Raw genomic sequence first — 17,848 nt, forward strand, 5'->3', positions numbered from 1 at the left:
GGACAACGCTCTCAAATAGTCAGGAGCTATTGGTCTGATTTTGGGGCAGTCCTGGGTGGAATCAGGAGTTGGACTCAATGATCCTTACGGGTCCTTTCCAACTGAGGATATTCTGTGATTCTACGAACAGGGGAAAGCTCAGATAATATGGAACTACACATCACAACTAGGAAATCCTTGAGAAAAGAGTAGAGCATCACTGATGTTCTTAAACACAGGAGCACTCATTTTTGTGCAGTTATTATTTATTTACATTTCTCTGTCTGTAAGCCAGCTAGGGAAAAAAAATTATTTTTCACTGTTTATACATGCAACTTGTTTACTGGAGGGAAGGTGAAGAAGAAAAAGTACAAAATTTACAACAATAAACAAATTAGGCAATGAGGTTGGTACTGCTGTGCTTTTTACAAGAGTTATGTCCCAGATCTCTTTACACTAAAAATTCAGTGTTGAGTCACTTTACAAAGCTTCAAAAGCTACAAAAGGTCAAACATGCGTTTTTGAAAAATACTTAGCATCAACAAATTAAAAAGGAAACCCACCTGTAAAAATTTCTGGGGACACCCCATGACATAAAAATAGATGCAGGAGAGTAGTATTTCCCAGGACAAATAAATAAGAGACACTAGACTCAGTATGTTTAGTGTTTTCACACAGAATCTGCTCACTTAAAAACCTGCCTTGTAGCATTAGCAGCAGTGCAGAGCCAGCGGGAAATCAGGAAACCCAACCCTAAAGCTACAGGATGCAAGAACTGCTTGTATTTGAACTGTGGGCAGGTCCTGACTATTTGCAAACTTTGCATGAGGTTAAGAACAGGTAAAAGGGAGAGCAGACCAAGGGGGTGGGTAGGAATAGAAATAAATAAAAAAAAAAAACAGCACAAAGGCATACATAAATTGCTACTCTTGAAAAAACGTGGTAAGAGTTGTACTTGCAGGTTGTCAAGTACACCACACGTGGAAGAAATAGTTAGCATTTTACCTCCTTAGGCTATGTTTTTCTTCTAGAAGCTGAGCTAGATCCTCAGTGGCTAAAGGGCATTAGCATGAATTTACACTAGGAAATGAAAGAGCCAGCCATGCCTCTGAGAATGAAAAAATGTGTTCCTTATAAATTTATTTGCCACCTGCTGGCAATGTAAAGAATTGTGCAGCAATCTGCACATATGAAAGTTCCTTCACGTAGCATATAGAATATCCTACAACATCACATACCTTTGCGAGCGCTGGAACTTTGTATAGGCATACCAAATCATGCTTAATGACTTCTCTTTTTTAGATAAAGAGAACCTCTGCCCCTCTTCCTACCACCTGTCTTGTAGTGTTTCATTGTAGCTACTACTTCTACACGCACCCAATTCACAAAAGTACCTTGCTTACTTAAGTCTTCCTGTGGCTATACAACAGGGATAAAACATTCTCTGTAATTATTACATTTGTATTAAACCAGAAAAAGTAACATTCATGATAGATTCGGTTTCTTGCTATTATACTTAATATTTTAAATGATGAAGCAACAACTGACACATTCAGATTGTTTATCTTAAATGATATTCTGAAACTTGTGGTTATATACAAATTCTCAAACTATGAACGTTAAGATCGCATGGTGACTGTCTTCATAAAACAGAGCTGCTTGGTCAACCTCATTGTATCTGATTCCATTGAAGTTTAATTAATCAGAGTACAGGCTTGCTTCAGATAGGCTGCAATCCACAAAGACACCAACACCAACGAAGTTAGGACTTGATACATGAAAAGCTGATCAAGGGGCCCTCAGCTGCCATGTGACACTTGTTCGATTTGAGAGCATCGCCAGCAGAAAACGATCTGAACAAATCCAAACGTCAATGTGGAAAGGCCAACGTGCTGCACACTCAAAATCTGGAGACAGATACCCACTACAGGGCCTTTTCTGTGCCAGACAATTGATACTGCATTTTATTCCTCACTCAACTGGGCTATACTTAAAAACAATAACACCCACCAGATCCTATTGCAGTAATAATTTGGCAATGACCTTTAAAAGACAATTTCTTCTGTTTGTGTGTTTCAGGAATAAATAATAGGCATGAACAGGATTTACGTTAATGCTGAAACTTCAATTTAGATACTAGTTAGATACTAGGTGCAGGTACAGAGTAACACATCATCCCTCAGCCAATACTGAGAAATTTAACTTCTCTGAACTCACATGGAAAACAGACAAATTACTGGCTCTTCTCACATTTCCTGAAGAGAAATGCTTCATGAGTTTATTTTATTCATAGACAATTAAAAATACATTTTAGTAATGTTTCCCATAAAAATCTTACCAATAGCACAATAATGAAATCAGTGCAACCAAATTAAAAGGACAGAAAGAAATATTTACAATCATATCGTATGAAAATTGCAAGACTGGAAATTCTCAAGTGCTAAGGTGGCTGCATTCTACACGGATACGGGTATGTTTTCTTGCTTACACTATGAACCAGTACCATCATTACAGGCACGCCACATATTCATGCTAAATAGTCAGGTGACCAAATATTATCCTTAGGCTGACAGGCAAAACTCCTCTACCAAAGCCAGTGGGAGGCAGGCATCAGCATCCTAGGGCCAAATTTAGTCCTTCAGTTCCAGGAGTGTCACGTGGTGGGTGGAGATTAACTACTGTAAACCCAGAAACATGAAACATGGAAGAAGCGTATTAAAAGTATTTAAATACAAATCTTACAAAGAACTTAATAGTTTACTTTATGGAAGATTAAAGACTATCAGTACATTTTAAAAGCACAAAATAGAGGGCCTAGTGCTCAGTATTCAGACTGAGCACAAGTTTTTAAAGACTATTTACACCAACAACATTTGCAGATTCAGCCTTGAGAGCCTCTAAAACCAGTGCCAGAAAAAACAGGCTCTTGCAGCAAAAGAATATTAAAAAGTCACCATTCAAAATACGTCATTCTTAAGAATTACAAAAAGAAATCATAATGGAAGGAACATGGTTGTTAGGCTTCCAGATTAACCGAAACTTCCAGTCAATTCATCTATATTCTTGAGCATATTGCAAAGGCAATCTAAATAATATTTACAGTAATTCTTGCCGCTACCCAACAAAACCAAAGAGAGAACTGTTCGTTGACTGACGGCACTCTATGCTTTGCACACAAAACAGTCTCCAGTTTCTTGGGCAAAACAATCCAGTGTTTGCCACAGGATTTTAACTACGAATAAACAAAGTTTGTCTTGAAAAGCAACACATGTTAAGTGAATTAGTTTGTTCCATTAGTCTATTTTTAAACTACTACATCATATTTACCGAAACAGCTATGGCATAAGAGGTTACACAGCTAGGCTTAAGTAATACCGCAATCTGACACAATCCACTTGGTTATGCCCTGAACTATTTACAGTGAACTTGATTCAACCAAACCGCTTGGTTCACGAAAACGTCCAAAGAATCAAGAATTACAAGTCCATATAAGAACCTTTCCTAAGAAGATTTTTTGGGAATGATTTAGTCATGATCTGCTTAATTTAAGATATTTATATACTGAAATACACCCACAGCCAAAAGCCTCACTGGAAACAAGTCCCAGCATCTACATGTGCACTAGCAAACAAAGGTAAGTCTGTGCCCTTGGACGTAGCAGATGGAAGGGAAAGTGAGGGGAGAAGGAAAGATGGAATCTAGTTGTGTAGAAAGAAAATCAATTAAGTTGAGATGTAAGTATTGACATAAATACACAATTCTGAAGAACAATGAGCAACTAAAAAATCGTGATTATGAAATGAGTTAACTTTAGCTTGATCCTTAAAGGGGGCAGGCTAAGCAAATGCAGATGACTACAGCTGCAATACGTTTTTTAAGAGAATTAAAAATCTGTATTGGCAAAATAGCTCCACATTCCATTTTGGCAAAAACTATGCTAAAACTCAAACTTTCAAGCACTTCCATATTACCTGCTGCATCACTTTCATATACAATTTAATACTAAGGGATTTTAACTTAACGACATACAAGATAAAGTACTTCACTCAATACAAATGCTTATACAGGAACCTTAATCTAGAAAGGAAAGAATGGAGGCTAAGAGTTTCAGGAGAATATAAATTGTGTTCCATTTATGCAGAACTTAAGATTTTCCAAGTTCTGTGAAAGTGCTGTTAAATACCATAGAATCGTTAAATACCAAACCCAGATTTTCTTCACTTACTACATTTAAGTGAACCAGAACACAACTGGATGCTAAGCCTGTATGACAAATGTGAATAAATATAACTGTTCCTGCAAACTTTGGTTTGCAGAATGTGACATCATAAGCATATATTTTAATGGGAAATCTTTAAAAATTACAATCATGATACTTCCGTTGCTATTTGTGGGCAGAAACTAAACCCACAAAAAGAAACTCTCTAGAGGCACAATATGAACATTTAAGCCCATTCATTCTATGATATCCCGCTAAACCCCAAAATAAGTCAGATATAAACTCCTAGAAATCCATCACATGCTCAAGCAAGATAGATGTATACTAACAAAAGTAAACTAAATTAGTCTTCTAAATTAACAAAGAAGAACCAGAAAAAGGGAGATTGGAACTAAAAGCCCCAGAGTCCAATTAATACAGTTTTAAAGCGAATTCAAAGCACTTATGACACTTAAGAAATCTGGCATCCACTGTCTTTTTGAGGCTTTATATCTGGTTCCTTCAGAGGCTTTACTTCTTCATCTGGTTTTGGTTTAGCCTGTGAACAAGAAAAAAAAAAATAAATACCACAAGTACAAACCACTGTGTCTGCACAGCATTTATGCGTGGCTAACTTTACATATCCTAAACTAACAGTCCTTTCTCTTTTCAAAGCTGTAGCCTTTGACCAAAGAGGAAGGAAAAAAGCTCAACGTTGACTATTTCAGCATCCGTAAATGAATAATTTTCTTAAAAGGACCTTTCTATAGCATTCACTCCTGTAACATCTCAGCATCTTATACACATCAGAGAATTTCCTCCTATTCAAGACTTGAAAAAGAATTACTCCTAATTTCTAGATGCCAACAGTGTGGCAGAGATTAAGTGACTTGCCTCCTTGCACAGGAGAAATGTGAGCTCAGGTGGTAGCCTTGTGTTTATACCCTGCATTGAGGTGGAAAGCATTACAAAAGAACAAAACACCTATTTATTATAGACAGAATAAAGCTAATGGGAAAGAAAAATGTATAAGGTTATCTTACAGTGTCATCCTTTGGCCTCTTGGTGAGATCAAATGCATTAAGTGTTTCAGGAGTCCAGTGTGCATTCAGTGCAGGAAATTCAAAAGGAACAGGCTCTACTAGGCCATAGTTTGCTTTTAGTTCCAGCTGGGGAGCCTCTGCTGGCACCTTCTGAAAATAGCTGTAATAGAATACAGCAGTATATTGAAAACACAATGAACTCTCTCTGCAAGTCTCGTTTGCAATTCTAAAGAAAAACAATCTGGGCTTTTACAGTGGCTATCGTTGCTGCTCTCATTCCATTTCATTAAGGCACCGTCCAGAATGCATTCTCTCAGCAAGATTTAAAACAAAAGCAATTCCTTCTTGGTATTGTTCATACCCAGTTAGGTGGGTTCTTTCCTACTTGGTAACCATTATTCCCAAGGCATCAATGAGAAGACCACCTTTTGTCTAGAAAGACATTTAGAAAAACAAACAAACAAACAAACCTCAAAATATGTCCCAAAGTAAAGGATACGGACAGCTCTTTGCTTTGCTACTGCAAGATCAATCTTAATGTGCCACACTGCGTAACAGCGATGACATTGCAACACCCACAAAGACTTGCTCCAACACATAGCCTGAATGAGGATATAAATCTATCCTTGGCAAACCAACAATGGTTGGAAGCTGACAATTACTGATATGCACTAACTTGCTTCCTGTGCTGTGTCAGAGCCCTGTGGCAGGCACATCTCCCTAAACAGTCACTGGTTACCTGCTTTCTTTTCCTATTTGCCGTTCAGCTTGACATACTTGACAATCCTTTGTGTTTAGTCAATTCTTGGTGAAGACACAGGTCTTCAAATATTATAAAAATGGGAAATAAACCTATTATGGAATACTAAGTCATGAGGGGAAGAGAGAAGGGAATCAGCAAAAGAGTTCTAAAGTCAAACTAATCTTGCTATTTCAAACCATTTTGAAACTCGTTTTTTGGAAGGGACAATAACAGAAATCCCTACTCTTAACGTTAATTATACCTAGCTTGGTAAAGCTCTTAGCACCCTAAGCATGTTATTCATGGAAGGCATGACTTCTCTGGTAGCAAAGCGGAATCAGCTATCAGTCTTCTCCATTTCCCCTCCGTCCTCTTTTGTCTACTACATCCCAGCAGCAGGGAAAAGGTCATTAATGCAACCCAGCAGCCTCTGCAGGACTTTCTCTTGTGTAGAAGAGAAAGTAGCTGAGGAACGAAGGAAGGAAACAGCTTAAGCTCTCCAGCACATCACTTCAACCTACATAGCTGAACTGGCATAGAACACAGGGTGATAGCACAGACCCACAGCAAATCTGATAAGAGAAAAAACAAAGCAATTTACAGTTCCAAGTTACATCTCATGCCCTAAAGAAATACAAGAACTGAAGAATAATTTACCATCCCACCCTGAAATAAAAGCAAATGAGGTATTAACAGTCCATATAGAGTACTGCACCAACCCCAAATTACTTACATGAAACCATTCTCTCTCTGGCATTTTTCTAGTGTGTTCTTGATCAAAGTTCCTAGTTTCCTAAAGAAGAGATGTCCAGAAGGTTTGGCAGTAGTCCCAGGCCCTTTGGTTTCTCCATATTCTTTGCACAATGCTTCAGCCTTGGCAAAAACTTTGCAAGAAAGGAACGTAATAAAAATCTGTTACATGAGTTTGTTAAATGACAGTTCTGATCTACAGCTTGAGCTGTAAGAGACATCAGAATCCATTCAGGCTTCTTACTTCTTAGAAACAAAAATAAACTAGCTAAAAGGCAGCAGCACTTCCAGCCAAGATTTCCTGCATCCAAAAAGTAGACTAGGAACAGGAAGAAAAAAAAAAAAAAAAAGATAGCTTTCTGAGTAGAGAGAATCACGGAAGCATTCTTACTTTTGGGGCAAAATGCAACAGTAAGCCTGAAAACTGTGCAACACAATAGGGAACAAGAATGGGTATGAAGATATCCATGCAGAGCTGCTGTACAAAAATAAACAGTACTTAATATGGAGTGGGAAAACAAGCACTCTTCTTTGAACAGCAGGCACAGTAAAAACACAATATTTGTTTTACTGCAAGTAATCCAATTTAGTTTGTTCTTACTCAATTCTTTTTATACATTTTTAAAATTATAAGTTTCACATAAGATGATTTGAGCATTTTTACACATTGTGGTAAAGTTACGCAGTGCGGGCCACTGGGGTAAAACAGAAAAAGCTGCCTGTCTTTACACAATACAGTAGGAACAACACATTTCCACATGAGCAATAGTTTTGAAGGAGAATGCTGTTCAGAAGTCCTTGAACTACTACAAACCTGTATGTAGCTCCACTAATCTACCTTTCAAATGAATAGAAAGGAAATAAAACACTGAAACCTGTTTAAAAAATGAACAAAACCAAAACAAAACAACTTTGAGAAATGAGTGATAGTCTAGATTTACTATTTAATCTAAGACAAAGCCATCTCCAAAGCAGAAAATATTGCAGTAACTTAACACACAGAGCAGAAAACATGCTGACCAATCAATTCATTTTTATACTGTATTGTAGGCAGTTCAGAGCCAGCCTTTAACAGGCTGAGAAATGAAGAAGAAATTTTCTGCAGCCCCCTTATGAAAGACAGCCTTTGGGATGACAGATCCCTCCCCCCCCCCCAAAAAAAAAAAGTATTCTGTCTATTTAAAAGTGTGCCGCATTTTTACCAGGCAAGAGAGAAAATCTTCAGTTTGTAAGAGACAAATAAACACAACACAGCAAAATAAAACAGGTATGTCATCATCAGATACATAATCCCGTCTCAATCACACTTACATTTCTCTGATTCTTGGAGAGATCTAATTGCTTCCCCACATTTATCACTGGCCAGTAAAGTTTGACCATGGTAACAGTACGCCTAATGAGAGAGGACAAAATCATTACCAGTATCAGTGGGTACTTCCCATGTCAACTCACTTTTGCTCTTCCTTAGATCAGTTGTCTTTGAAGCTGCCGTTCCCTGTAGACAGGTGACAATTCGGGAATGCAAGTCAAAGCAGCACGCGCTGACGACACAGTACATTTACTCTGAACAACGCAGTTCAACACAAACACTCGAGCTGGGTCTAAAGCAATCTGCCTCAAGTCTAGCCAAGAGTAACTTTGAGCTTCATGAAGGCTTTCGCACCAAAAGCATCAGTAAATAGTCTAGTTCAAATCTCTGTCTCACTGTCTCAGTGTGCAGCATTAAACCCTATCACAGAATGAGGATCAACATCCGTCAAGTTTACAAAGCAAAGACTAAAAACTAAACCACCTTAACACACAAAAACTGAGCCTGCAACAAACATTAGAGAATCCAGAAGAGAGACCAGTTCTACTCCCTGAGATATCTTGCCGTAGTCTAACAACTTTTCCACCCCAAAAAGCCCCATTCCTGCACACTTACGCTTGAAGACAATACTGTATTCCAGTGAGAACTGAGGCCTTTTTGCTATTATCAGGAGACATTGAGTTTAAATACTTAGCTACTAAATACTGTAAGTTAAGGAACAATGTCATGAACTAATGTATACCTTGCATATCTTCCTCTAATATCCTATCTCACAGTACATCAAGCGTTAATCTGTCATTGCCCATATTACAGAAATTAAAAAGTAAAAGACAATCAACTACTGCAGCTCTGACCATCTCTTACTCTGAAGCTTGCTAATAAGACTAGAAGTTTTTAATTGCAGGTTTAAAGTAAGAGAAAGACAACTGTTTTAACGGTGTAGTTTGGGCCCTTTTTTTTTTTCCACTATGAAATAGCCACATCACATACTATGACAGGACAGAAGAACTAACCAGCAATCAGCAAATGGAGCAGCTGATAATCCCAAGAGTGCCATTGCACCAGAGATCAGTCATGATAAAAGGGACAGGACTTGGAATTGCACTTAACATTTGATGCAGCTTCACTCAAGGCTTTCATAAAAAAAATGAGCAGCTCTGAATTATGCCTAGAATCAGACTTTGATAAAGATAATGGAAAACAAGTATTATGCTCAACCTGATTGGCTTCACTTAAAGATAGGTGATCACAGTAAATTCCACACTGCAGAAATTTCACCTGGCTCAACAAAAATACCTTAAATGCCCCTGATACTGCAGTGTCTCTTCATAGCATGGAAAGAAAGTCAAGGCAATACATAACCCCCATTCCCTATGCAGACCTTAGATAACATTAAAAATCGTGACTGATGTTAACCAAGTACTTACGTAGGCCATATAGAAACAGGTCTTCAAGTTTAAGTACTTCCTCCATTTACCTGCATAGGCTGGATCCAAACTGGACAATGTTTGATCTGTGAATATATGTAATGTTACTCTTTAAGACATTTTGAAAAAGAAAATCCCCACACACTCAAAGACTAGAATTCTTAAACTTAACATTGGATCTTAACTACAAAGTAGCTACAAAGTGACATAAATTACTCCCGCAAATGGGTAAAGAAACTATGAGAAAACCAAAAACATGCAGTTTATTGAGCTGTCGTGCAGTTGTTCCTAGAATCCCCAAAACAGCTGACCACTATGTTTGGAAGGCTAATTTTCCCAAATATTTTTAGGCAGCATTTCAAAGTTGGATCCTAGCTTAATTTCAAGCAGCGACTTATAAAAATACTATGTACGTTACAATATTCTCTCTCTCATATTTATTCATGTACTCTTGCACTTTTCCCACTTGCCTTTGCAAAGCTACAGATCAGCTTGCTCATCTGTGAGGACATAGAGAATTAAACTGCTACACAGCTTACTTGTCTGCATCACACTCTGCTGCCCAAAGACAGCCAAACACACTCCACTTACACCAACCATATGTTTGTTGCCGTTGCTCATTACTGTCTTGTCTTCTCTCACTAGCATTTCCTACCACTAACTACCCACTGAGAAGCAGCCTTAATATTGCAATTGACAAGCAATTGAGTATGTCTGCTGGTAATAACCAGGTCACTAAGGATAAAAAAACAAGACGCTTACCAGCTTTTTGGTAAAAGTTAGCTGTTTCATAAGCAAGAGCAGCTATTAGACCTGGATTGTGTTTCAGTTCAATAGCCCGAGCAATTGTCACTGAAAAAAAAAAAAAAACCAAACCAAAAAAAACCACATTCCACACCACAGTACTAAAGCTTAATTGAAAACTTCACACTAAATTAGCAGAGACATTTTAAACCCTTTACATTAGCAGAAAACAAATATGTTCTCACAAGTTAAGCAAACTGCAGAATGAAGACAGACTGTTTCTTGAATAGAATAACTTCAAATTGATAGGAAAGCTGAAGGACTGTTAGTCCGAAGACTAAACAGTAAACAGACACTGGAAATATTTTAAAGGAAAGGAACTGGGAATTTATGTTAGGCAAGTGTGAATTAAGTATGGAGTATGTTGATATTTACTGCATGAAAGTAAAGAAGAAGACACACATTTCTCCAATGTACTTAAATTTATAGTATCAGACTGATTTGGGGCATTTTTCTCCTAAAATTGTAACTTAGGTTTCATTAAAAGCAACCACCTCCACTAAGCCACAGTACTTCAGAAGAAAAAGCTGGTATTGCTGCAAAGCAGACTTCACAGAAGTCATAGACAAAGACTACCATTTCCCAACCCCAACAAACAGGTATTTGAAGGTACCTTCTTGAGCTTCTGCTTGGCACTGTATGATGTAAGAGTCTATAAGTCGAGCTTCCAAATCTCTTCCTTTTTCTACAGGTGTAATCAATTTTGGAATATGACTTTCCTAAATACAAAGCAAGTCTAAAGTCAGTTTAGGTTTAATACCACTGTTGCCAATGCAAAACACGTCCCTTATTCCTAAATGGATGGAACACTCAGTGAAGGTCCCAAGACAGCTGGCCACACTGTTGCAGGTACTAGTGGGTAGACAGACTGATTACTCTTCCACTGCCAATGAGAAAAAGGGATCACCTGATAACAACATATATTAATACACTTCTCTTCCCTGTATCACTCAGGTAGTCTAAAGTATTGGTTTACTCTGTAATCTCATCAGAAAAGGAAAGGCTTTTCTAAGAGAAAAAGTCAAGTACTCAGAGACAAAGAACAGACAGCAAAGACAGTTTTTCTACCTTCAAATGCTTAAAGATCCCAGCTGCTATCTTCAGGCTTCTGTGGACATCTTTTGCTTCATCTTCTGTTATACTAAGGAAGGACAGAATACGGAGTGAATCACAGAAATTTTAGTTGGAAAGGACCTCTAAGTGTCATTTACTGAAACACCCAGCTTTGGAGCAGAACCAAGGCCAACAGTTGATCAAGTCAGTTATGTCTTTGTCTAGCTGAATCTTGAAATCCTTCAAGAATGGAGATACCACTCTCTCTCTAAGTAATCTGTCCCAGTACTGTGCTACCTTCATAGCAAAAACTTTCTTGTAGTGTTCAATCATTTAATAATCAAATAGAACTCACCTGTAAAAAGAAACACAAGAGCTTGTAATGACTTTTAAGTAAAAAGGACCCTCGATGTTAAAAGTCAAAGCTTTAGAAATCTGCAGGGCTAAGCGTCAGCAGAGTTGTGATTTTAAGAATCTGAACTTTGTACTTAGATGTCTAGAGCAGGAAACAGGAAGGCTTTATTCACAACTGACACTTTCTCTATACCATAGCCAGGTGGTATCAGTACTCTTCATTCACAAGCAGAAGAGGGGACTGAAGTGCACTTGCACATTAAAAACATAAACGAAGGCCAACTGCTCCCTTGAACATTTAATGTCTCAGCTGGACATGAACTATAGCAGTCAGAATTCAGAACCTATGATTTTTGGTGGGATATTGCTGCAATAGAATTACTAAGAAAAGAAAAACACTTACTCTTCTTTTCCAGCAAGTCTTGATGCATATTTTGTGTACCACAGAGCTACATTAAAACCCATGGAAACCAGTTCAAATACTGCATCCTGCTGGGCACTAAAGGAAAACAAACAAAAAAACACCACCCTAAACAATTTAGTATTTTCAGTTTTGTTCTGACAAACTCTCTGCTGACAGTTCGGCAGCATAAGCAGGCATTTCTCTTCATAAAGCACTTTTCTTGTACAAGTCAACAATTCCCAGTTCAAACATACTTACTTGCGGAACTGACTAAAAGATTTCTGTTTTTACTTATTCCCTTTAAGAGTTCATAATTTTAATTTCCCGCATTCAAATGCCTACCCTTCCCATTTGGGAACTTTTATTTTAAAACAGTAACTTGAGATTTGTTTAGCTTTGGGCGTGGCTGACATTTTTCCAATTTTTTTTTTTTTAAATTGCACATTTTGTGGAAAGCCTTGCTCTGGAACGTCTGCTTTAAAAAGCGTAGCTGTTAAGTGAATAAGTCAGAGTCTATTACATCTCCCTCAAATGAATGCTATTGCAAGTATTTATATAACTGCAGTCAAATGGCATGGGCAAATAACAAGAAGTTTCCGAAGCTAAAAACATGGCTTTTGAAAAGACTGCAACTCATAAGCACAAGTTCAGTATAGCCTAGGAGCTAATTATCTTTAAAAAGAATGGTGTGAGAGTGAGGAGAATAATGCTGGCACCAGAACAAATGTTCACACCCGTGACAAAATTAGAAGAGAGCCCTAATCATCAGATTGTCTTCTAAGGGGAATAAAAGGTTTGAGGAAGTCGAGCACTGCTTCTAGATTAAGTGTGATAAATGTGTAAGCATGGTTATACAACACAGTTACCTACAATATAAAGAGACAATTGAATAAACCAGAAGGTTCTCTCCAGAGCTACACTCCTACATAAAGCAGGAGCTTTGTTTGTTTGTACTAGGAGTGTATGTACCAGGAGTTTCAGAGGAAATCAACAAAATCAGACCTTGAGAAACATCTGGACTTCAAAAAAAAAAAGTCACAAGGTAGTACTGCCAAATGAGAAAGTTTTAAAACGTAGTAATCTATGCTTTCATATTCAATTCACAAATATTCTCAAGGTTCTTTTTTGCACTGTTCTAGCCAACCGTAGATATAGCTTGTAGATCAACTTAAAAACAATGAGTCCTCCTACCATTAACATGCATTATCATGTCTTTTTATATAAATGCAGCACATGCTTCAGTACGTACACCTTAGTACACCTAATACAGTATGGCAACTATCAAAAACACAATGCAACAAATTTTTGAAAAATACTCCATGTGCAACATCTGCTGTATGTTTTGTAGCATTCATTACATTTTCAAGTTTTCCTTCACATGTTCTATTACATATATGCGCAGATGACAGCACAAAAGAAAACAGCTGCATACCCTATAATCATAAAAGCATACGTACCTGGGAACATGCCCTTGTAATGTGTCTGTCCACTTAAAGTTCTGAATATATCGCAACTTGCATTCTTGGGAAGAGCCATCCAGTGAAAGGATAAAACCTACAGAACAAGGAAAAAAAAAGTACTGCCAGGCAATATCAAAGAAAGAAACAGAAACTAGTAACAAAGAAATGGGGATGAATGAGAATACAGATAAATGTTTCTTGTTGTACCACTGAAAAATCCATGTTACTTGCTGGGACTTTTACTCCTCAGTATCTTGAGAGTAAGACTTGCAAAAAGACAAACTGGCTATGATAAAAAAATAAAAAACACCTTGCCCAGCAGGCTACCATTCCACAGAATCATACAATGATTTGGGCTGGAAGGGATCCTTACAGATCATCTAGTCCAACCCCCCGCCATGCACAGGGGCATTTTTCACTAGAACAAGTTGCAAGCCTTCAACCCTGCAAGTCTTTTCCCTGCCTACGGCAGGCCCCTTCCAACCCAAGCCATTCTATGATTTTAAGTCTTGATTGCTTAAGGAAAACCTTGCAGATGTCTCCCTGTCCCATATGGTGACTAGCTGGGAGTTTGACAGAGTTGGGTACAGGATGGCTGTGGCTGCTCACGAGTGCCTGTTGCTGCTACTGTAATGATGACAGGGAAATTCCAGGGAAAGCTGCCTGGTCAACAGGAAGAGGAAAAAAAGGCTTATAAGCATGGACTCAGCTAGTCATTGGGGCTGCAGGAAATTGCTTCTTCATGTCCAGCTGCCCAGAAAGCAGCAGGCACTAGGATGGAGCTCATGCTATGGAATGTTCAAATGCTAGCGTATGCAAGCCTAAGAAAGATTTTTTCAGGGAGGAAAAAGATTGGTTTGGGCCTAGTCAGGTCTTACAGACTTCAAGAACTCGAGACTTGCAACACCATCGATTTGGGCTACAATTCTCATTTCTGACACATTTATGAAGACAGAACATACTTGTTTCTTTCATGTGCGAGAGATTTTAGTGACCAAACACAGTGTTTTCCTGAAGAAACTCTCCAACTCTTATCTGCAGTAACTTTGACTGTTATCTTAATTTTTCTAAAATGTTTAATTAGCTTACACCCCTGCAAAGACTGAGAGAACTACACCAACTTGAGCTGCTTCACCTTCCAGACTGAAGGGTAACACATTTTTCATCAGTCATCTGATTCCTGTAAACCTGATCCTGAGTAACTTGTCTGAGCACCTGACTGCTACAGAGAGAGTTATAAAAATATTGGCAGGAGGAAGATTTCAAGGGAATGCTCCATCACAGGTGACCACCTGCTGAAAATATGGATGCTATGCTAATGAGAAACTATATATGCCCAAGATAAATAGCAGCAGAAGTGTAAACTTGCAGTAAGTTCGATTATCTAGTATTAGACAAACCAGGAGTTTACACTGAAGAGGGACTCCTAACAACTAAGTAACAAGATTCAATTTATACCCGAGCAATTCACCCCAATGGTAAGAGACAAACATTTGCTCCTCCAGCAAGCAGAACGAGGTTAAAAGCAAGAGGACAGGACTGCCGACACTTTCTGCTGTCAGGTCACAAAGGACACTGAAACTTGCAGAAAGGGCCTCACAAGTGCCCATGACTGGTATCAAGCACAAAAACCATGAAGATACTTGGCTTCCTGAGAATTGCAGAGCTTCTTACATTAAGATTAGCTCAACGGACAATCTGAGAGAAGTGTCATTAAAATGCAAACTATGTATTTCTTGTTTTATTAGCAGTTTTGCATGTTCTTACCTTGTAAGAGTGAGAAGTACAAGTCAGTTGCATTCTTCATCATTTCTGGATTGCAACTCGAGTCTGTAAATAGCTCCAATAGCCGTGTTCGAGATAGTCTCAAATCACTGTATGGGGAGCAGAAAAAGGAAAAAAAAAAAAAAGAAAACCAAGAAGTTTAACCTGAAAACACACTGTTAAACCCACCCATGTCTACCACCACTCTTTTGGCTAAGGAAGCTAAGCATTCAATTTAGCTACCTTAACACAAGGAAAGCTGCTTTAAAAGAAAGATGCCAATCAATAGAGAAAAATCTTCCTTTCACCTCTGGATACGTAAGGTTGACTTTTTTAGTTTAAAGTGTAATCCATTGTGGACAGATAGCAATGGGTAACCAGTACTTATTGTTTTAGTTTGTGATAGAACAATAGATTAATAAATATTCTTTTATCTCCAAGAGGTTGGGCGCAAGAGAAGGAAAGAAGTAACAAGAAGCATTCTTCAACATTAGAATAGGATAAGCATATGAAGAGATAAGGATAGATCTACGAAAACTGAGATCTCATTTCATCATATTCCTTGCTACAATCGAACATTCATGTCTTACTTATGGAAATTACTTTAATCAATCTTTTGCAGAAGAATGCATAGTCATCAGAAAGACAATGAAATGTTTAGTCTTTTGCCTCTGAATTACTATAATAGGTCTTGCTGTATACTAAGAAACTTGAAAACTGGATAATTCATTCTTTGTAACTAAATGTTCAGCATTATCAGTGTTTCATTGTCTCCCAGCCCACACATTCCTAGTTATCTTCAGAACAAAAACTGAAGAGTAACCATTATTTTTCAAGATGTCCTCCAAACTGTCAGAGACAGACTGAAGTTAATCACAAGCACACTTACTTGCAAATCTTTGCTGCGGCTGGAGTGGTGGCTACCCCGTAAAAATTGAACGGGACAGGAGCTGTAGCCTTCAAAGGGTTGCGATGAAACCAGTGAGTCATTTTCTTTCTGTAGTGTTGTTTACGTCAAATCTGAAGTGTGGAAAGAAGCGAGTGCCTGTAGAAACAGAGACAAGTGGGGTGCTCCTCAGTTCACAAAAACAAAATAAAATACATTCCAAATGCAAACAATTAGGAAAGACATTAATTTGAGCAGTTATATATATAATTACACTAAAGAACGTTTTCTACTTGAAACACTAAGCTTTCATAGGCCTTGTCCTCATTGTTCACATGCTTAGTTTTAGAATTTCATTCTGTTAAAATACATATTTTTTTATGAAGCAACTATTTTAGGTAGGGCAAAAAGCTATACCTTCTTTGTTCTATGTTGCTGCATACCTTCTTACTTAAAGAACTAAAAAATCGTTCTCTCTTGTGTAAGGCTGAATATTTCTGACGTCATTTACAGGCATATCTTGGTTCATTACGATCATTATATTGCGTCTGATCGATGTATTACTAGCTTTTATTGAGACATTACTGATATCGATGAAGGTAATTACGTAATAACCCTTACTGAAACCTGGACATACTTGCAACAGAGCTGGCGATGTGGTAGGGTACAGCTAAAAGGGCCTATCTTTTTTCTTTTCCTTCAGTTTCAGGGAACATATCTAAGACAGGCGTTCTGACGATGGGTTTTTACAAGCTTTCAGCAGCGATGCACGGCGAGAGGACGGCACGTAACAAGCCCAAGCTAAACCAAGGAAGGTTTGTACAGAGCAACAGGAGAAGCCTCCTCACCACGAGGACACACAAAGAGTGCCCGGGCAGCTCGGGCCCACGGCGGTTTCCCAGACCCCAGCGGACAAAGCCCTGAGGAACCCAGCCCGGCCCCACAGCCGACGCCCGCCCCGAGACCTGCCTGGATCTCCCCCGGGACGCGGCGCCGGCCTCCCGCGGGCTCAGGCGCGGTGCGCCGGGCAGGGACCGGGCCGGGCGCCTTCCCCGGCAGCAGGCAGGCAGGCCGCTGCGGGACCCGGCGCCGGGCCCGTCCGGTACCGGCCCCGCCGCCGCTTCCGCCCGGCCGCAGGCAGCGCCAGCGGAGCGCCGGTGCCATCGAGCCGCGCGGTGCGGATCCGCCGGTGACCCCCCCCTCCGCCCCCAGCCCCCGCACCGGGCGGGCACGGGCACGGCCCCGGCCCCGCTCGCCGGGCCTGCCGTGCCCCGGGGCCGAGGCGCAGCAGCCGGGGCCCGCTGCCGGGGCTTACCCGCGGCCTCCCTGCCGGCGGGGACCCCTCGGTGCCACCGGCGCAGGCTGTCCGGGAGCGCGGGGCGGCCCGCGGGGGGCACGGGGCTGGCTCCCGCAGCAGGCGGAGCGGGGCCGCCCGCGGCAGCGCTGCTCACCTGGGGCCCTTCGGCGGCGGGGAGCGGCGGGGAGGAGCAGAGCGCCGCGGTCCCCGCCCGGGCACGGTGACGGTGACGGGCTCGGTCACGGCCGGGGGCGGTGCGGCACGGCGGGGCCGGCGCTCCCCCAGCCGCGGGCGGGCGCTGCCGCCCCGGTAGCGATGTCGCGGGCGCGGCCGGCGCAGCCGCCCTCGCTGGGCGGCGCTGGCGGGAGGCGGCCGCCGC

The 17,848-nt window shown here is 40.1% G+C and overlaps 1 protein-coding gene across 4 annotated transcripts; it reads right to left on the reverse strand.

The window, feature by feature from the left end:
- Positions 1–227: 227 nt before the first annotated feature.
- On the reverse strand, positions 228–17,813 carry BROX (BRO1 domain and CAAX motif containing). 4 transcript variants are annotated; one of them, XM_040552912.1, is made up of 13 exons: positions 17,624–17,813; positions 16,176–16,331; positions 15,290–15,396; positions 13,520–13,616; positions 12,063–12,158; positions 11,321–11,393; positions 10,866–10,971; positions 10,211–10,300; positions 9,449–9,534; positions 8,024–8,105; positions 6,696–6,846; positions 5,221–5,380; positions 228–4,736 (listed from the first exon to the last, which is right to left on the reverse strand). In XM_040552912.1, exons 2-13 carry the CDS (start codon positions 16,274–16,276, stop codon positions 4,650–4,652), a joined length of 1,236 nt encoding a protein of 411 aa, XP_040408846.1. In that variant the 5' UTR covers positions 16,277–16,331; positions 17,624–17,813; the 3' UTR covers positions 228–4,649. The 4 variants fall into 4 exon arrangements, with proteins under 4 accessions (XP_040408846.1, XP_040408848.1, XP_040408845.1 ...); XM_040552914.1 differs by having other exon boundaries at positions 17,488–17,641; XM_040552911.1 differs by lacking the exon at positions 17,624–17,813 and adding an exon at positions 17,021–17,266.
- Between the last annotated feature and the right edge of the window lie 35 nt (positions 17,814–17,848).

Source organism: Cygnus olor, chromosome 3 (genome assembly GCF_009769625.2).
Source record: "Cygnus olor isolate bCygOlo1 chromosome 3, bCygOlo1.pri.v2, whole genome shotgun sequence".
NCBI classification, from domain to species: Eukaryota; Metazoa; Chordata; class Aves; order Anseriformes; family Anatidae; genus Cygnus; species Cygnus olor.